Source organism: Orycteropus afer, unplaced genomic scaffold (assembly GCF_000298275.1).
Source record: "Orycteropus afer afer isolate SDZICR_OR568_19922 unplaced genomic scaffold, OryAfe1.0 scaffold00283, whole genome shotgun sequence".
NCBI lineage: Eukaryota > Metazoa > Chordata > Mammalia > Tubulidentata > Orycteropodidae > Orycteropus > Orycteropus afer.
The window spans coordinates 2,682,969-2,701,651 of NW_006921870.1; the positions used below are offsets into that span (position 1 = coordinate 2,682,969).

General features: G+C 47.8%; 1 protein-coding gene across 1 annotated transcript in view; it reads left to right on the forward strand.

The window, feature by feature from the left end:
• The window catches only part of IQSEC1 (IQ motif and Sec7 domain ArfGEF 1), a 648,999-nt gene that overhangs the window by 580,920 nt on the left and 49,396 nt on the right, over positions 1–18,683 (forward strand). The window contains exons 4-5 of the mRNA XM_042782283.1: positions 4,248–4,542; positions 10,308–11,557. Of these exons, the coding sequence (XP_042638217.1) occupies positions 4,248–4,542; positions 10,308–11,557 (1,545 nt within the window). The remainder of the gene's footprint in view (positions 1–4,247; positions 4,543–10,307; positions 11,558–18,683) is intronic.

An 18,683-nucleotide genomic window follows, 5' to 3' on the forward strand; every position in this document is an offset into this window, starting at 1 on the left:
GGTAACTATGGGGAGGAAGTGGGAGGGGAGCTGTTGCATTGTGGTAAACTGTGGTCAATGACATGAGACAAAGTATATGTGAACTGCTGTATGGAGAATGAATTTGCTCTGTAAATCTTCACCCAAATCACAATATAAATAAATAGTATGTGGCAAGGTGGTGGGAAAAAAATAAAGCACAGTAAGGGATTACAAATATAGGAGGTATGATTTTTAAATTGGGTCATCAGGGTGGGCCTTCTTTAGATTGAGTAAGGAGTTGAAGGAGATGGGGACATGGTCTGTGCAGGTCTCTGGGGGAGCAGCCAGTGCAGAGGCCCGGAGATAGGAGCATGCCTGACACGTTTGAGAAGAGGAAGCATGCCAGTGAAGCTGGAAGAGAATGAGCAAGAGGAGGAGCCAAGATAAAGTCAGACCAGGTGAAGCCTTAAAGGACTTTGTGCAGACAGTGTCTTCCTTTCCAAGTGTAATGGGGAGCAGAGAAGGCACTTGGTCTGTCTGTGTTTTAACAGAACCCCTCTGACTGCTGGGGTAGTAGAGACAACAGAGCCGGGGGTCTGAGGTCAGGGAAGGGGGCCAGTGAGAAAGGTGAGGTGATGATGACTGAGCAGGCTGCTGCTAAGGAGTGGGCAGATTCCTGAAGGCAGAGCTGTTCAGGATGGGAAGTGAGCAGAGAGAAAGCCAGAATTGCCTTCATGGGTGAAGGGGAAGGCTGTGGGTTGGCTGTCAGACCACATCCCTGCCTTGAGAATAGCCTTGAGGGCAGGCTGAGCTCTCTCTCAAGCATGCTCTGTGCCAGCAATGCTCTGGAACCTGCTGGCACAAGGGCAAGAATCAGGCTGGCACTAATCCAGAGAGTTCCTACCTTCCCACAATCACCTCATCCTCTGCTATATCCCTCTGCGAATGCCCCTCTCCTTGTGCCTAAAGGCGCCCACACCAGTGGGTAATGCCCCCCTGCAATGTCCTGCTTATGACCCCAACCATTTGGGCCTCCAGAATGCTATAACCTTCTCTACTACAGAGCAAGGCCCAATCCTGGGGTTCCATGGACACCACGTCCTCCTCTTCCCTTGGCTGCACACTATGCTGACTAGGAATAAGGATGCCCCTTAGATTCATAGCAGCCCAGCCCACACCCCTACTCACATTTGTTTTACAGCCAGTTAAGAAAGGGCATGGTGGAGGATCAGACATGAGGTAGAAATTGTTCACTTATCCTGGACTTGTTAAGTCATTTGGGTGAGGGTCCTAGCTACCACCTCCTGGCCAAGCCACCTGACAGCTCAGAAGCAGAATGCTCAGCGCTTGTTCAGGGGCCTCAAGGGAAACTGCTCATCAGTCACCACGTTTCTACAAACTCAGGGTTACAAGCCTGTTTTAAATTCTCTTCTTGTAAATGTAGCCCTGGCTACATCTCTTCAAGGACGAGATCTTGTTTCCTGTCAGCCTTTTGCTTGGACAAACAGATTCGGCCCCTGACTAAAACATTTCCACTTTGTGGGATGTGTGTTTGGAAACACTTCTTGTGGTGTGCTAACAGGCTGTAGAGAGACTTGGACAGAGGGGCAGGGAACAGCATTGGGGTAGAACAAAGAGCAAGAATGTGGGATCTTACAGCTGGGGGTAGGGCTTTCCTCCAGCTCATCTGTAAGTTGAGGGTTGCCTGGAACTCCACCACAAGGAGTCAATCAGCCTTTCGTACAGCAGACATGCATCGAGGCACTGACTCTTTGTGGTGAGGCACTGTCCAAAGCTTCGTCAAAAGAATGGGAGAAACATAAGATCTACCTATGCCCCCAACCACACATACACCTGGTCTGACCTCATCTTGGCTCCTTTTGCCATGCTCATTCTCTTCTAGCCTCACTGGCTTCCTTCCTCTTCACAAATGTGTGAAAGGAAGCTGCTGGGTGGGTAGGCGAGGAGTGTAGGGGAGGGAGCTAGATGATTCTTCTGAAGGGTGGTATTCCTGTACACTTTGATGACATCTAGTTTAACCCTCTTGTTTTACGGAACTGAGACCTTGACATGGGAGGTGACCCACCCTGATCCATAGCTAGTTTGCATCAGAGACAAGCAAAGAACCAAATCTCTTCTCCAAAGAAGGACCTTTGTCACACCTTCACCCCTGGTGAATGAGATTGGACATTGTTCACCACAGGAGAACCACTGCTTGTCCCCAGAGGCCAGAGCCAGTGGTAGGAACGGAAGTGCTATTCGATTCTTAAACCATAAGCTGGAAAGCCAGTACTGAGATTTGTAGCCTCAGCCCAGCTCAGGGTAGAATTAGAATCAAAGGGCAGGCTGCTTTCTGTTGTGCCTTGGTCAGCTGACATTGTCCTGACCTCTTCTGCTCCGTCTCCCTTCCCTATCCCCCAACTCCAGGTTTCTCTGGAGAGGGGGTTCCCCAAGAGTTGGTGAACAGGTTGACCTTGGCCTGATGACAAGTAGCAAGAATGGAAGCAAGGCTGAATTTGGAGGTGGACAAGTTGGTCCAGACTGCTAGATGTGAGGTGTTCTCACTTGGTTCTGAAGTTGGGGACTATTGATGAAGGAGGCAAATCCAAGAGGGGCCTGCCTTCCCTTCTCTATCTGCTTTGTGCCTTCTAATGACCTCTGCTCAGACCTCAGTTATCAAAGGGTCTTTAAAGTCCCCTCCAGCCCTGAGGCTGAGCAAAATTCTACAGGGACAGACAAACCACAGGATGACTGGTGATGGATGCTACCACATTTTGTGTTAGAAGCTCATTACATGAATTCCTCCCTTCCCTTTTGTCCTACACTGAAAAACAGTCTGGAGTGGAAACCAGTGTCTATAAAAATGAGGCATGTGCTTGTTTATGCGTTCTATTGGAGAGACTCCATAATCTATGGACTTGAGTCAGTGAAAGTCTATAATCTTTACAGAAGCTGATTGCCAGGCCTGGTTCTTCCACTGGGGGCAGGGGGCAGGACTTTCAAATGATCAGTTATGTCTAGGTGCAAGAGAATATACCAATGACTGTATATAAAGTTGGCAGATGATATTTCTACATACATAGTTGTATTGCTGTAACAATGTCCATGTAAATAGAACTAACGGGGCAAAGTTATGATAACTTCTTAGCCACAGCCAACCATCCTGAGGGAGTGAGTTATTTTACCTCTGGGCTCAGGACCATGGCTGCAGGAGACATCAAGCTCAAATGGCATAACATACTACACAGAAACACTGTTCTGCATCCTACTTTGGTAAGTAACGACTGGGGTATTAAAAGCTTACAAGTGGCGATCTAGATGCAACCATTGGTCTCTCCTTGTTTGGAGCAAGGAAGAATAAAGAAAACCAAAGACACATGAAAACAATTAGCCCAAGGAACTAGTGAACCATTCAGATCTCAGCCTGTATAACCATGAGACCAGAAGAACTAGATGGTACCCAGCTACCACTGTCAACCACTCAGAAAGGGATCAGTGCAGGAGATCTTGCATGGAGTGGGAGAGAAATGTGGAACAAAACTCAAAATCATAAAAAATAGCAGGTTTACTGGTTTGATAGAGACTAGTGAAACCCCCAAGATGACAGCCCCTAGTCACCCTTTGGGTCTGGAATTAAACTCACTCTCATGGCTTCCAACCAAATAATAGGCAGGTATATAAAGTAAATGTTTATACCAGGCAGGTACACTCCTTAGAACAATCAATCATGGGAGATTAGAAGGACAGTATTTGCACAGGGAGATAGCTCAGGGAGCAGGAATGCATAGGAAAGGACACAAGGAAGAGCTAACTACAGGGAGGAAGTAGGAAGAGAGCTGTTACATTATGGGGATTGCAATCAGTGTCATGAAACAAAATGTGTATGAACTGCTGTATGGAAAATGAATTTCTTCTGTAAACTTTCACCTAAATCACCCACACACATACCCCAAAATAGGCCTTATCTTTGGGGAGCTGATAGTCTTATATATGAGACTGAAAATAAGCAAAATAAGTAAGATAGGTTGATATTAAAAGGTGATTCGTTCTACAGAGAGATGTGAGTCTGAGTGAGGCAGGAACATTGCAAAGGTACTAGATCCCTGTACCTACCTGCATGTGGGTATCAGTTGAGGGAGCGTGAGGGCAGAAGCAGGGAGGTTGGAGTTGTCCAACCCTCCTGGAAGGTGCTGCCTCATGATGGTTGCCCCCTCCTACCATACACACCCTCTGGACCCTGGACTCTAGTTTCCTGCTCACAGTTTCTGCCTCTCTCTCCTCTACAGTGTTGAGGGCGAGGCACCTAGCAGCGAGACTGGCACATCACTGGACAGCCCCTCAGCCTACCACCAGGGCCCCTTGGTGCCTGGCTCCAGCCTGAGCCCTGACCACTACGAGCACACTTCACTAGGGGCCTATGGGCTGTACTCCGGGCCATCAGGACAGCAGCAGCGCACACGGAGGCCCAAGCTGCAGCACTCGACCTCCATCCTGCGCAAGCAGGCCGAGGAAGAGGCAATCAAGCGCTCGCGGTCACTCTCTGAGAGCTATGAGCTCTCCTCGGATCTGCAAGATAAACAGGTAGGCAGGGCCCAGCTCCTTGGCCATACAGGGACAGGTAAGGCAGCTCTGTTCTTGCATGTGTCCTCCTAGGGAGTCGTGTACAGACATGTACAGAGCCAGGCCTGGTCCACTGCCAGCCCAGGCAGCTCTCAGATGCCTGTGAGTTTTCACCGTTTCTGACAGACTGGACTGGAGTTAGATGTATTTGCTAAGAATTCGGCCTTCACCTCAGCCAAGCCCTACCTCTGGCTCCTTCCAGGAGCATTTTGCCTTGGCCCACCCAGTTGAAATACACTAGAGTTTTGACACTTCTTCCTGGGCATTTTGTCAAAGGTCCTCTCAAATGAAATCTTTGCCTCTGCACTGGTTCTCAGAGCCCTTGAAATGGGCATCTGAATGCCACAAGTTACCCAAGTCATATGGCCGTGGAGGTTGTTTGGTCCCAGCTGACAACTGAACCTTGGGTAGAATGCAAGTCTGAGTAAGGGAGCTGGGTGAGAGGGAGGGAAGGAGGTCAATTTCCAGCATAAATAGCACAGGCTTTAAAAAGCCAAGCCTGGCCCCAGCACTAGAGGTGATGAAGTTGCTTACTATATGCCCTCAGGTTTACAACTTGTTCTGGTTACTTAGTGCCACTCTGACAGGAATATACCACAGACGGGATGGCTTTAACAAACAGGAGTTTATTCTTACAGTTTGGAGGCTTTGAGTCCAAGTTCAAAGTGCCAGGCTCTAGAGACTGGGTGGAAAGCCCCTCAGCCTTGGGCTTCAGTTCTGCCTCCAGCTCCCGGCCCACTGAAGCTAGAGGCTTTTCTTCACTCAGACAGCTGCTGGCTGCTGAGGCTGCCAAGCCCAAGATTTACAAGTAACTAGGCACAGTCTTGATATTACCAAATCACATGGCAGGCCATTAATTCAAATCCATTGTAAGTCCCAAGGTTGGCAGAGCATAGCAGGCTGCTGAACTACGACACGGCTACAGGTAGGGGTCAAGGTGCCATAAGCTACAGACCATTCCCAAAGCTGTTCCTTAGATATGTGAAGCAGACCACATACCCACAGCAGCTACTCAGCTGCTTGTGGTAGATCCCACCATGGAGTTGATTGCCAGCTCATCATGGAGAATAACTACCAGCAGCTGTGCAGCCATTCAACCAGGCCTAGCCAAGTTGACACACAAATATAACGACCATACAACTCCATGTTTACATGGGCATTAGCTTCAATGAAGGCTACTCAGGGCCCAGCTGGTGCTTCTAGGTCCCACCTTCTTCCCCCAGGGCCTCCCCTGTGTGGTAGAGCTAGGAGGGTGCATGGCCAGGGTGTTTGGGCAGGCTCGAGGAAGGATCAAGAGTTGAGGAGACAGAGGAGAGTCCCTGCTGTGCTAGGATTGGGGGTAGGGGTGGCAGAAGGTGCGAAAAGTCCCCGAGGAGGCAGAGACACCTTACTCTGCATCCCTCGTAGTCAGATACCTCGTAGGTACATTACTGTGAGTTAGAAGATGGACTTGTGCATGAGTAAATGGGTGAGTGAGCAGGTCACTTAGCAGTGTCTCATACTGTATAAGGCTCTCTAGCAGAGAGTTCAGGCTGCAGCTAAGGCCCTGCTGAGCTGCCAGGAAGCAACTCTGGAAGTGTCCAGGGCCCCACTTATTTGTCAGATTTTCCTTAGCTCTGGGCAGTCTCCTCATAAATGCTGGTGGCCACCTCTGCCCCATGCAGCCCCAGCAGTTTTGCCAACAGAAGCCCAGACCTAATTCTGCAGAAGTCTCTTTACCCCTTGTTCCTTCCCACATTTACCCTTTACCAGGCCTGTCCTGATCTTTTCTTCGTCTTTCAAGGAGCAGAGGTCTGGGCCTGGTATATCCCTCTACTTCCTTTGGTGATGAGTAGGAGGGCTGCCTGGGTTGGATCTCTCTCCTGACAAGGCATCTATACTCTGCTCATGGTGCTGTCCTTCAACTTTGGACAGCCCTGCCTGCCTTGGCTCTGACTGGAGCCAGCAAGGGGTCAAAACCCATGGCACTTGGACTCATGGCAGGCCAATGACGGAAGAGAACAACCCCTCTTGCATTTATCAGTTGTACTCAGATACAGAGTGGATGACAACAGTTTATAGTAAAAGACATCTGCAGCAGGACCACTACAATAAGAATCAGAAAGGTAGACTTAAATAGAGACCTGTGGAGATGATTACATGCTTAACATAGGCTTAATGTGGCTGTGCTGTTCATTTCATTCTGTGCACATTAGCTGAGTGCTCTCCATGTGCCAAGCCCTGAGCTGGATCCTGGGGAGTCAGCAGTGAACTGGATGAGGCCCCTGCTCCCTTAAACTGACATTATGTAGCAGCAGACACACCATGAACAGGTTAGCAGTAAGGAAATGATGTAATTCCAAAAAATGATACCAACTCCACAGGGGAAAGAAATAGAGTGATTGTAAGAGGTGACGACATTGGATGAGGGTGATCAGGAAGACTTCTTTAAGATGACATTAGAAGGCGTGCTCGAGGAACGGGTGCTCCAGGGAAAGGTAAGCGGGTACAAAGGCCCTGAGGTGAGAGTGAACTTGGCTTGTATGAGAGCCAGGGAAGGGGTAGTAGAGAGGGAGAGGATACAGGTGATATTCAGGGCCCCTAAGCTCCTGGAAGTCCAAGTGGAAGTAAAAATAGATTGCATGAGAATTGCCAGATAAACCCAGAGTACTTGATTCTGCGAAATCACATTTTAGTGAAAGGAGCCACACAGGAAGTCACATGCATTTTCCTTCTGACCTGTGGCCTTCAGTTCCTTGTCCTCACCATTTAGAAGTACTCCTTTAAAGGGCCAATGAGGTGACCGGGTAAGAAAGACTTGCCGAGCGGGTTTGATATGCAAGTCCCTTCACCTCTTTAGGCCACCCTATCCTCACCTGTGATGTGGGGATAGTTTCCTCCTTTGAGATGAGAAGTTGTTGTGGGCATTAAGTGAGGATATAGTCCTTGAACACACAAAGCAAGTGAGCAGATGGTAATTTAATTCCTTCCTCTGGTTCTCCATAAAGTTTTAAACTGGGCCTTGGGTGAGTGCCAGCCCTAAAATAACAACCACAGTGAGTTTGGGGATAAGTAAGAGCAAGCTCCAATCAGCATCAGTATGTATCCTTTCAGGAGAAGAGGGACAGAAGGGTCTGAGAGCAGCTGTGCTGGGTAAACACAGAGCCCACTTCTGCCTGCTGGAAGCCCTCCTCCCCTACCATCACACCAATTCACAGACTTGGAGAGCGAGTCTCAGGCTAATAGGGTCATTGCCTAGTTTGCAAGATCCAAAGCTAGCTGGGGAGAAAGACCCGGGAGTGATCTTTGGCCTGAAGCTTATGGCCCTGGCTTTGTGATATCCCCACCCAGCATTAGCTTGAGGAGCTCAGGACCACAGGCCTTTGCAGACAGAAAAGAATGACAAGAAAGTGCTTACCAGAGCTCGGCCTGGGGCCCCTTATCAGCTCTGTGGGCTCTAAGAACTTTACTGGCAACCCCCAAAAATAGAAGCTTTCTGCTTACAGATGTGGAAGTGAGGTCATCTCTTTGGATGGTGATCCATAATTTCAAGGTGAGGAAAAAACAGAACCACACTGGCTGACTCTGGGCTTGGCTGGTCTTTGAAAAGTCATTTTGAAGCCCCACCCTCTACTATTCTCTTCTACAAAGAAGTGCTCTGCCCAGCCTATGTTGTCACTCTTGTGGAATACAAAAGAGCTGAGGCATTCGTTTTTGGGGGGTGTTAAGAGCTCCTGCCTGCACTCACCAGGCCTGTATTTTACTGGTGCCCCTGAAATGAGTTAGCCTCTCAGAGCTAGGAACACTTGCCCATATGCAAGTGACACACCAACTCGCTTTCCAGAGAGATGAACAGAAACATGAAGTCACTTACCCAGCTACCTGATGAAGTGAGAGGCTCAGGCCCTGCTCTTTCCAAGTTACTCTCTCCTCCTGACTCAGGTCCAATTTTTATTTTGCTAAACAGCTATTTAGCTTTTATTTAGTTGTGTCTGTGTGTCTTTCTGTTCTCCCTGACAAACTCTTAGCTTCTTGAGGGCAAGAATCCTGTCTCTCTACCACCAGATTTGGTGTGATACTTGGCACAGAGTAGGCAAATTTGATCTAGACTCTTGAGGATCCAACTCCTTTCTCTCCACTTGGTGTTGCACACTTCAGGTGCCTGCTCTGCCCTGTGGCCAGAGAGGTGTAGCTTGGTGGAGAGGCCAATGTCTTACCTTGCTTTTCTTGGACTTTCTCAGAGCTGGCACCAACTGCAGAAGTGTATTTGGTTTTCATTCAGGAACAAGGCATAAGTTCACCCTTTGGGCTGCCTTTGGTCTTGGTGGCCTCAGAACTCCAGGGCCCACATATCACCCTAGGAGACAGAGCGTGAGAGTTTGCCCATTCTCTGCCTCATCTGGTGGCAGCTCTGCCTTCTCAGAATGCTAGCTTTCTACCACTTCTCCAGACTCACAGAGAAGGCCATCATCTTATGGTAGGAGACGGAGAGCTGCCTCCAGAGTATAGAGTCCTCTGTGTATGTGTGTGTGCTGGGTCTGTTCTCTGAGCCTCAGCTTACCCATCTATACGGTAGAGGGTTGAGGGGTTTTACAAACTGTAAATGCCTTCTAGGAAAGCAGTTAAGGGTCTTTCATCCTGGTTTGCACTGTGTTTGGCACATGCTAAGTGCCTTGCATCCGGCCTGCCAGTGTTATCCCTATTTTACAGATGAGGAGACTGAAGAAGTGTAAGGTCCTGGGGCTTACCTAGGGTCACACACATCACAAGGGGCCAAGCCAGCATTAGAGCCCCAGCATCTGGCTCTGAAGTCTGCTTCTTAGTGATGTGTTCCTCTCAGGCCTCCCTGAAGTTACTGGTGCTTCCCTCCCCCTCTTCCCTGGCCCACCAAGGGCTGCAGTACATATGCAATAGAAAGTAAAGAAGTGTGGAAGCCTACAGTCAGTCCTCAGTGTCCCAAGAACTTACTGAAATCTTTGGCAAGTCTCTTACCCTGCATAATTCTCAGCCTCTTTACCACTGAAGGGGCTGGCCTCCCTCTTCCAACATCTCCACAGTATTTTCCATTAAACTGTATACCACAAGGTTCTCCATGCCCAGGGGTTTCTGTGGCCAAAGATGTGGGAAATTTTGCAGGGAAGATGCAATCAATTGTCATAATTTGTGGTACTTACGTTCCATAAAATCCTATAAATAACAGATTGTTGTTGTTGTTGTGTGCTGTCGAGTCGGACCCAACTCATAGCGACCCCTCCTTGGTTTGCCGAGGTGGTATCACTATAGAAGTAGATTGCCCAACCTTCCTTCCGAGGAACGGCTACGGGGTTTGAACCACCACCCTTCTGGTTAGCAGTCACGTGCCTTAGGCATCATGCTACCACAGCTCCCAAATAATAGATTAGTGAATACCAAATCAGCCTTGTTTGACCTCAGCTGGAACGTTTTCACTGCTATGTGTATACACATACCTGTGATGACCACAAAAGCACTGCAAATATTTTTCGGCAACAGGGGAATTCACAAATACAGAATCCACAAATAACGAGGACTGATTGTACTTTTTAATACTTTAACACGGTGTTTCTCAGTCTTATTTGTCCTTGGAGCCAATGTTTCTTTGGGACATGCTGAAAGTTCCCCAGATGGCATCACCATGGGGTCAGGGACCAAGAATAAGTGTTTGTAGATGCTGTGTGCACCTTACCAGGCACAGTACTGCCCTCATTCTCTTCTCCTTCTCCCACCAGGTGGAGATGCTAGAACGAAAGTATGGGGGGCGCCTTGTGACCCGCCATGCGGCCCGCACCATCCAGACAGCGTTCCGCCAGTACCAGATGAACAAGAATTTCGAGCGCCTCCGCAGCTCCATGTCAGAGAACCGCATGTCACGCCGCATTGTGCTATCCAACATGAGGATGCAGTTCTCCTTTGAGGGACCTGAGAAAGTGCATAGCTCCTACTTCGAGGGGAAGCAAGTCTCAATGACCAACGATGGCTCCCAGTTGGGTGCCCTGGTTCCATCTGAATGTGGTGACCTTGGCAAGCCAGCCACCATCAAGTCACCAGCCACCTCCAGTGACTTTGCAGATGCCATCACAGAGCTGGAGGATGCCTTCTCCCGGCAAGTAAAATCGTTGGCAGAGTCCATTGACGATGCCCTCAATTGCCGTAGCCTGCATGCCGAGGAGATGCCAGCCCCTGACTCCGCTCGGGCCCGGGACACCGAGCTGAAGCCGACCCTGCACGGCATGGACAACCGCAAGCTAGATGAGATGACTGCTTCATACAGTGACGTCACCCTGTACATTGATGAAGAAGAGCTATCGCCACCTCTGCCCCTCTCTCAGGTGGGGGACCGGCCATCCAGCACTGAGTCAGACCTGCGGTTACGGGCTGGGGGTTCATCGCAGGACTACTGGGCCCTGGGTCACAAGGACGACAAGGGGGACACGGACACAAGCTGCCGGAGCACGCCTTCCCTGGAGCGGCCAGAGCAGCGGCTGCGAGGGGAGCATCTCCCCCTGTTAACCATTGAGCCACCTAGCGACAGTTCTGTGGACCTCAGTGACCGCTCGGACCGCGGCTCACTCAAGAGGCAAAGTGCCTATGAGCGCAGTCTTGGTGGGCAGGAGGGCAGCCCCAAGCATGGCCCCCACAGCGGCCCCCCCAAGGGCTTGCCCCGGGAGGAGCCAGAACTGCGGCCCCGGCCCCCCAGGCCCATTGACAGCCACCTGGCCATCAATGGCTCAGCCAATAGGCAGAGCAAGTCTGAGTCAGACTACTCGGATGGGGACAATGACAGTATCAACAGCACGTCCAATTCCAATGACACCATCAACTGCAGTTCTGAGTCTTCGTCCCGTGACAGCTTGCGGGAACAGACACTCAGTAAGCAGACCTACCACAAAGAGACCCGCAATAGCTGGGACTCACCTGCCTTCAGCAATGATGTCATCCGCAAGAGACACTATCGCATTGGACTGAACCTCTTCAACAAGTGAGTACCCCACCTGCCCGCCTGCCACAGCTGCCCAGTGCTGTCTTTTCCAGGGGCCAGGTGGCCATACCAGTGCTGACTCTGCAAGAGGGCAGGAACTGAAGGAAGAATAAGACAGGTGGTCCTAACACCCACTGGACCTCGGCAGGGCAAGTAGGGATGAACTCACCTTCATTTCATGCTCATGTGCTCTGTGCTGAGATCAAAGTGCCCACATAGAGTGATTAGAAATGAGTGCATGAGAGGGTGTGATGAGACATTGCATGAACAGTACTTACTACAGCACATGGCACAGAGTAATGGTAGTCAGCTATGAGGAACACCAGTGTTGTTGGTAGGGGAGATTGGAGCCCTGTGAGCAAAGGTCCCAGCCACCTGCTCCCCAGGGCCAGACCCCTCCAAGGAGCACTATTAGGTGCTAACAGGTTAAGTGGGGGCAGGAGGGGACCTTTTCCATGATACAGCTACACAAGAGAAGAGTGTCAGTGGCATGAATTTTGGGCCTTGTGTGGTATGTTCCAGCACTCAGGACATGTTCTGTTTGAAGAACAGAGTGTGTTAGGCTGAGCCATGCCCTGCCTTGCATATCCAGCTCAGGCATTGAAGTTTTATACCATAAGTGATGGGCATAAGGGAATGGCAGGGTCAGGATGGCAGATGTAGGCTGGACTCAGAAGCATGTGTCTAAGGAGGAGGCAGAGATCAGCCTGCTGCTATCAGAAGTTTCAGAAAGCCACAAGGTCTTTGGGGGAAAATGTGAATTGGATCCCCTGAGTGGCTGCTACTCACCAGGGCTTCTAGAAAGGTATTTTCAGGCATCCTGTGAGCAGATCTAATGAGGGAGATAGGTATTTAAAGCAGACTATTCTTAGCATGGCCTGAAATAGAGGAAGGAGAGGAGGGTGGAGGACTCCCTCAGAGGGAAGGCTGGCAGGCTCATAAGTAGGCTGAGCTTGAGCATTCACCTAATTTCCCTCCATCGAGCCTCCAGGATTTAGGGTCACCACACTCCTAGTGCTAACTCCTCTAGGGGTTCTATCCAGGAAGGAGGCATGTCCAGTCTGCCTGGTGGTTACTGACAAATGTTCTATGAATGAAAGGCAGGCAGTATATTTCCCAGAAGGCTGGGCTGGGGTGGCAAGAGGTATGGCGAGTCCTGGCCTCTGTTGAGTTGCTCTTGAGTGACCACTTCCTCTTCACCTAGATCTGGAGTGATATGGAAGGATTGCCAAGCCCCCTCTTACCAGCTTGGCAGGGGTGTTAGGCCTGTCCCAGACGTAGGAGTAGTCCTAGTGCATTCATACTGGGATAGCCAGGGGACTATGGGTTGTTGGTCTTCATTCAGCCTAGAACTGGCAGAGTCTGGGCCCTCTGACATCTACTAGGGTGATTTTCCTAAGATTCCTATTTGCTAATAGCCTGCTACATATAAGGACCCTGTTACTGTGTGAGCCCTGGCTGGAACAATAAGCTGGACCATGGAGGATTGTGTTCCAAAAGGCTGTCCCACCTACTCCTGGGCACAGCCTAGCTCCAAGATCACCTTTAGCCCCCTCAGGGTCAGACCCAGGCCTATGCCCTCTTGATGGAGGCTGGGTTAACAGGGGGAGCTCCCCTAGTTCCTAAAGTAACCCATGTACACAGCAGACGGTATGAGAGAGCCCCAGCAGAGTGGGCAGACAAGAGGCCAGCAGTGGGGATGAGTGGAGGCTCTGTAGGGCCTCCTCAGGCCCACAAGGCCAGGAAAGACTCTCCCTCCACATGCTGTCATTGGTCTACATTCTTGCTGTTTTCATTAATTTTTAATTATATGCGTAACACATGAACGCATTTTCCATGGAAAATTAAAGCCTTATAGTTAAGTATAGCATCCCTTTTGAATTTTATCATTTGGAGTCTGTCCTTCCAGCCCTTTTTTACTGGGCCATTACCAGTAGATAAGGAGCTCTGGTGATGCTGTAGTTAAAGCATTGGGCTGCTAACCAAAAGATTGGCAGTTCAAACCCACCAGCCACTCCATGGGAGAAAGAGAAGCCAGTGTGCTTCTGTAAAGATTTATAGCCTTGGGAACCCTATGAGGCAGTTCTATTCTGTCCTATAGAGTTGCTATGAGTCAGAATTGACTCAATGGCAGTGGGTTTCTTACCAGCAGATAGGTGTGTACTCTTAGGAAATCCAGATAGTCATGGTTAAGAACACAACTCTGGGACTGGGCTGCATGTGTTCAGTCTTGGCTCCAGCACTTCCTATCTACATGTCCTTGGGCAATTTATTTAACCTCCCGTGACACAGTGCCCTCACCTGTAAAACAGGGATGATGCTAGTAGCATCTATCGTACAGGCTTATGAGGACTCCATGAGTTGATACGTGGAAAATACTCAGAACTGTATCTGGTACCTAGTAACCCCTATATGAGTAGTATACCCTATTGTGATTTATACTGGCATTATTCAGGGGATAGGTTTATGTGACCTTATCTTACTGTGATGTCACTATTATAGTTTGCTGCTTCCACTCAGCAGTGATCTGGGAGATTGTTCCTGCCAGTCTACATAGAACCCCCCATTCCTGTTTGCTGCGGTGTAGCAGTCCGTGATGTCGTCCATGGTGTGGTTATTTCACAGGTTATTTGGCATAGGCAGTTGCCTCCACTTTTTCACAATTACTAGTGGTACTTGGGAGCTCTGGTGGCATAGTGCCTAAGGCATTTGACTGCTAACCAGAAGGCTGGTGGTTCAAACCCACCAGCCACTTCTCGGAAGGAAGACTGGGGAGTCTACTTCCATAGAGATACCACCTCGGAAACCCAAGAAGGGGTTGCTATGAGTTGGATTCAACTGGACGGCAGTGAGTTTGGTTTGAGTTTACAGTGGTATTCAGTGAGCATGGATATACGTCCTTATATACATTCCCAACAGAGCTCTAAGGAAAGTAGCTAGAAGTGGATTGTTGGATCTTAAGTAAGCACATTTTTAATTGAAATAGGAGTTTCCAAATTACTCCTAAAAAGAAGGCTGTACCAATTTTCTCTTTCCTGCAACTGAATTTGAGAGTTCCTATTTCTCTCACAACACTGGTCAACATTCAGTATTATCTTTTAACCCCAACCAGTGGGTAAAAACTGTGTTTGTTGTTTCAATTTGCCTTTCCCTGCTTACTCATAAGGTTGATTATCTTTGCTTGAGTTTTCTCTCCTGTGAAATACCTATTCATATTCTTTGCATATTTCTCTATTGGGTTCATTATCATTTTTATTTAGTAGGAGTTCTTTGTATAATGTGGATACTAGTCCTTTGTAAATGCAGATATTGTTTTCCAGTCTGTTGCTTTTTTTTTTAAGTTAGGTTTGTTTTATGAGATGTAATTAATGTACCATAAAATTCACTCTTTATACGTGAAAAGTATATAATTCAGTAGTATTTAGTATGCGTTACTTGTGTTTTAACCTTATTTCTGTTCTCTTGTCTAGTAGAAAGTTTTCATTTTAATTAATCAAATAGCATTTCTTTTTTATTATTATTACTTTGGCTTTTTGTGTTTTATTTTAAAAGATTCTGCCAATTATGTACCAAGTCATAAACATGGTTTTATAAATATATGTGTGTGTGTGTGTGTGTGTGTATTGTTCAGTACTTTTACAGTTTTTTGTTTTATATGTCCTAGGACTTTAATCTGGTCATTTTGGAAAATGGTATATGATATGGGGGTCTGAGTTTTATTTTTCTGTATGAATTAGCTAATTGTCTCTAAACCACTTATTGAGTAATCTATCCTTTCTTCACTCACTTGACATGCCATCTAGTTCCCATGTGAACATGGATGCAAAAAGGGCAAGGAGGCCACATGTTCTGACCTCCTCTAATCCCACAAGAGGAAGACAGGATCAGGATCAATAGCCCAAGGCCTATTCCTGCAAGGCCAGACGTGCTGCTTCCCTCCAGCCCTCTGTCCAACCGTTCCTCCCAAAACACTACCACCTCTCTCCTGAGTTCGATAATTTGCTACAGTGGCTACACAGAACTCGCAGATTATGGAGTTATTGGGAAAGCACCAGGCTACAATTCAAGTTCAGGAAGAAAAACGCTCAGTCTCTCTCCCAGCCCACCGTCTCCCAGCCAAGTCTCTCACAGTCTCTCCCCCAGCAGTGCATGTCCCTCTGTGTCTCAGCAATGTGTGTCTCTTGCATCTCTTTCCCAGCAGCACGTGTCTGTTTCAGCCGCATGTCTTCCTCAGCCAGCAGTCAGAGAGAGTTCTGCCTCTAGGAGGCCTCCTCTTGAGCTTGATAGAGTGGCCAAACCAACCAATCATAACAACAGAATTCTAAGCACCTGAGAGTGAGCCTCCCATTACATTGCGTTGTGCCATGCCCAGCAAATAACCCAGATGGATAACATTTACAATCAGGAGCTCCTCAGTTGCTCATTCCACCACTGAGTTTACAATGACTTATGGGTAGAAAAGCCATACTAAGTAATTTACTACACGGCAATGGATCTGTGCTTGGATTTTTTCATTCATTCAGTAAATACTGAACACTTACTTCATGTCAGCCCCTGTTTTAGGGGCCTGGGATATATCATTAAGCAGAATAAAAATCACCACCCTTGTCAGGCTTCACATTAGTAGTCACTTGATCTGTTTAATTCTCTGCCAGCACCAAGCTGTTTTAACTACTGTAGTTTTATGATATGTTTTATTATTAGAGCAAGAACCGTTCTTTTCTTCTTTTCAAAAAATTGTGTATTCTTAAGTAGTTATTGTTCCAAAGGAAGAATAGCTCAGCTAATTTTGTTGTTGTTGTTGTTGTTGTTATGTGCCCTCGAGTCGGACCCGACTCATACCAACCCCTCCTTGGGTTTCCGAGGCAGTATCACTACGGAAGTCGATTGCCCCATCTTCCTTGCAAGGATTGGCTGGTGGGTTTGAACCGCCAGCCTTCTGGTTAGCAGTCTAGTGCCGTAGGCATCTTATTGGACTTCTTAGTGGTGTTTCTTTCAGCTCAGAGATTAACTTAAGGAAACATGCCACCTTGACAATATTGAGTCTTCTCTTCAAGGAATATGACACCACTTTGATTTGGTTTGTTCTCTACTGCTCCCCTAAACAAGGTCCCTCTAGAACTGTGACTTGTGGCTATTTAAATTGAATTTAAGCAAAATTAATTCCATTCCTGGGTACACTAGCCATGTTTCAGATGCTCCTCAGCCATGAGTGGTTGTGACTCCCTTATTGGGCGGCATAGATGTGGTACAGACTAGTCTAGAGAATAGACGGGGGCAGCGTTGAGGGAGCTTGTTCCAGGTGGAGCAAAGTAGGCCTCCTCTGGGACTTCATGTGAGATATACCCTTCTGCCTATTAAGGAGGCTACAGAATAATAAGAGCTTTTTGTTTATTCCTAGCTCAGCCCTTCACCAGCCATGAAGGGTGGGTAGGATGCTGCCCTTTGAATCTCAGTTCCCTGTTCTGTACACTGGGGGTAATGATAACACTTCAGAGCGTTGTTGGGAGGATTGAAGGAGAAACTACTTTTCTAAAATCATGTTATTTAAACAGGAAACACCCCTACACAGATTTGGAGCTTTTCAGTTTATAAAGCCCTTACACAGATGTGTACCTCACCTCCATCTCTCCCCTGGAGCCCCACTGCAGTCCTAAGAGGCTTCTATAAGTACACAGAACCCCAGGTACCACTGTGGAGACAAAGCTGGAGCCAGGAGCTTGAGGCTTTTGAGGGCTAGGCAGAAATGTGGTTGGTTTTCCCAAGGTGAGCACTGGAGTTGCTGGTTGAGTTGTGAGACAAGGCCTTGGGCACTGGGAAATGGACCGAGGCCAGAAGGTCTTATCATCCTTGTTCTATGGAGCATTCTGGTTATATTTCTTTTAAGATTGATTTATTCATTCTTCTGGCAGTCCATTGTATATTCATTGTGCTTCACCATCACTGCAGTTCAAATATATCAATTCTATTGTCTTCCTTTTTCACAGTCTTAACTTTCACATGCATATGAAGACAATTAAAAAGACTATAGCTTGGAGGGATCAAAATAGGAGATCCTGGGTAGAGTAGGAGAGAAATGTGGAACAAAACTCAAAATCATAAAAAAGACCAGGCTTACTTGTCTGCTAGAAATTGGTGAAATCCCCATATTACACTCCTTTGGATGCTGGAAGAGGGCAGTATAAGTACAGTCTTTAAGACTCACAGCAGTGCTTTCTGCCATCACTTCCTCTGTTAGCTCCAATAGGCAGTGTGCCACAAAGAGCTGGGCAGGGGCCTGGGCGCTGGGTGGAGGGGAAGTCTAGCTCATAGAGGAGGTCCTGTCTTCAAATGCAAAACTCTGGGGCTAGAAGGGAGCTTAGAGGCCCTGTTGAGCAGCCCCTACCTCAAGGGGGTGTCCCTTACACTGCCACCACCAAAAAGGCATCAAGTCCTGCTTACATACTCCTCAGAGACAAGCAGCTCACTCCCTTACAAGGATACCTGTTCCATCATGGGTAGCTCTAGTGAGGAGGATACTCTTCCAGAAGTAGGAAGGTCTGGCCCAACCCACCTGTGACAAAATCAAACCAGACTAAAGGGGGGGGGGATGAGAATGGGGCAATAGAGGAAGTGAGGTGTGTTGAGTCGCCGAACACATGTATGCAGGACAGGCAAGAACAGGCAGGAGTCAGACTTGTTAGTGAGTTTTCCTCCAATCCTAATGCTCTGTTCTTTATATAGCTGAGCTTCACAAATTATTTGCTCAGTATACAGGTTGAATAAGTAAGGTGAAAGGATACAATGCTGTTGCACACCTTTTCCAATTTTAAACCACAAAGTGTCCCATTCTGTTTGAACAACTGCCTCTTGGTTTGTGTACATGTTCCCCATGAGCACAATTAAGAATTCTCATTCTTAACCATAATTTGTTATGATCCACACAATTGAATGGTTTCACATAGTTGATGAAACAGATAAACATCTTTCTGGTGTTCTCTTCTTTCAGCCAACATCCATCTGACAACAGCAATGATATCTTTCATTCCATGTCCTCTTCTGAATCTGGCTTGAACTTCTGGCAGTTCCCTGTTGATTTATGGCTGCTTTTTTTTTTTTTTTTTTTAATTATCTTCAGCAAAAATTT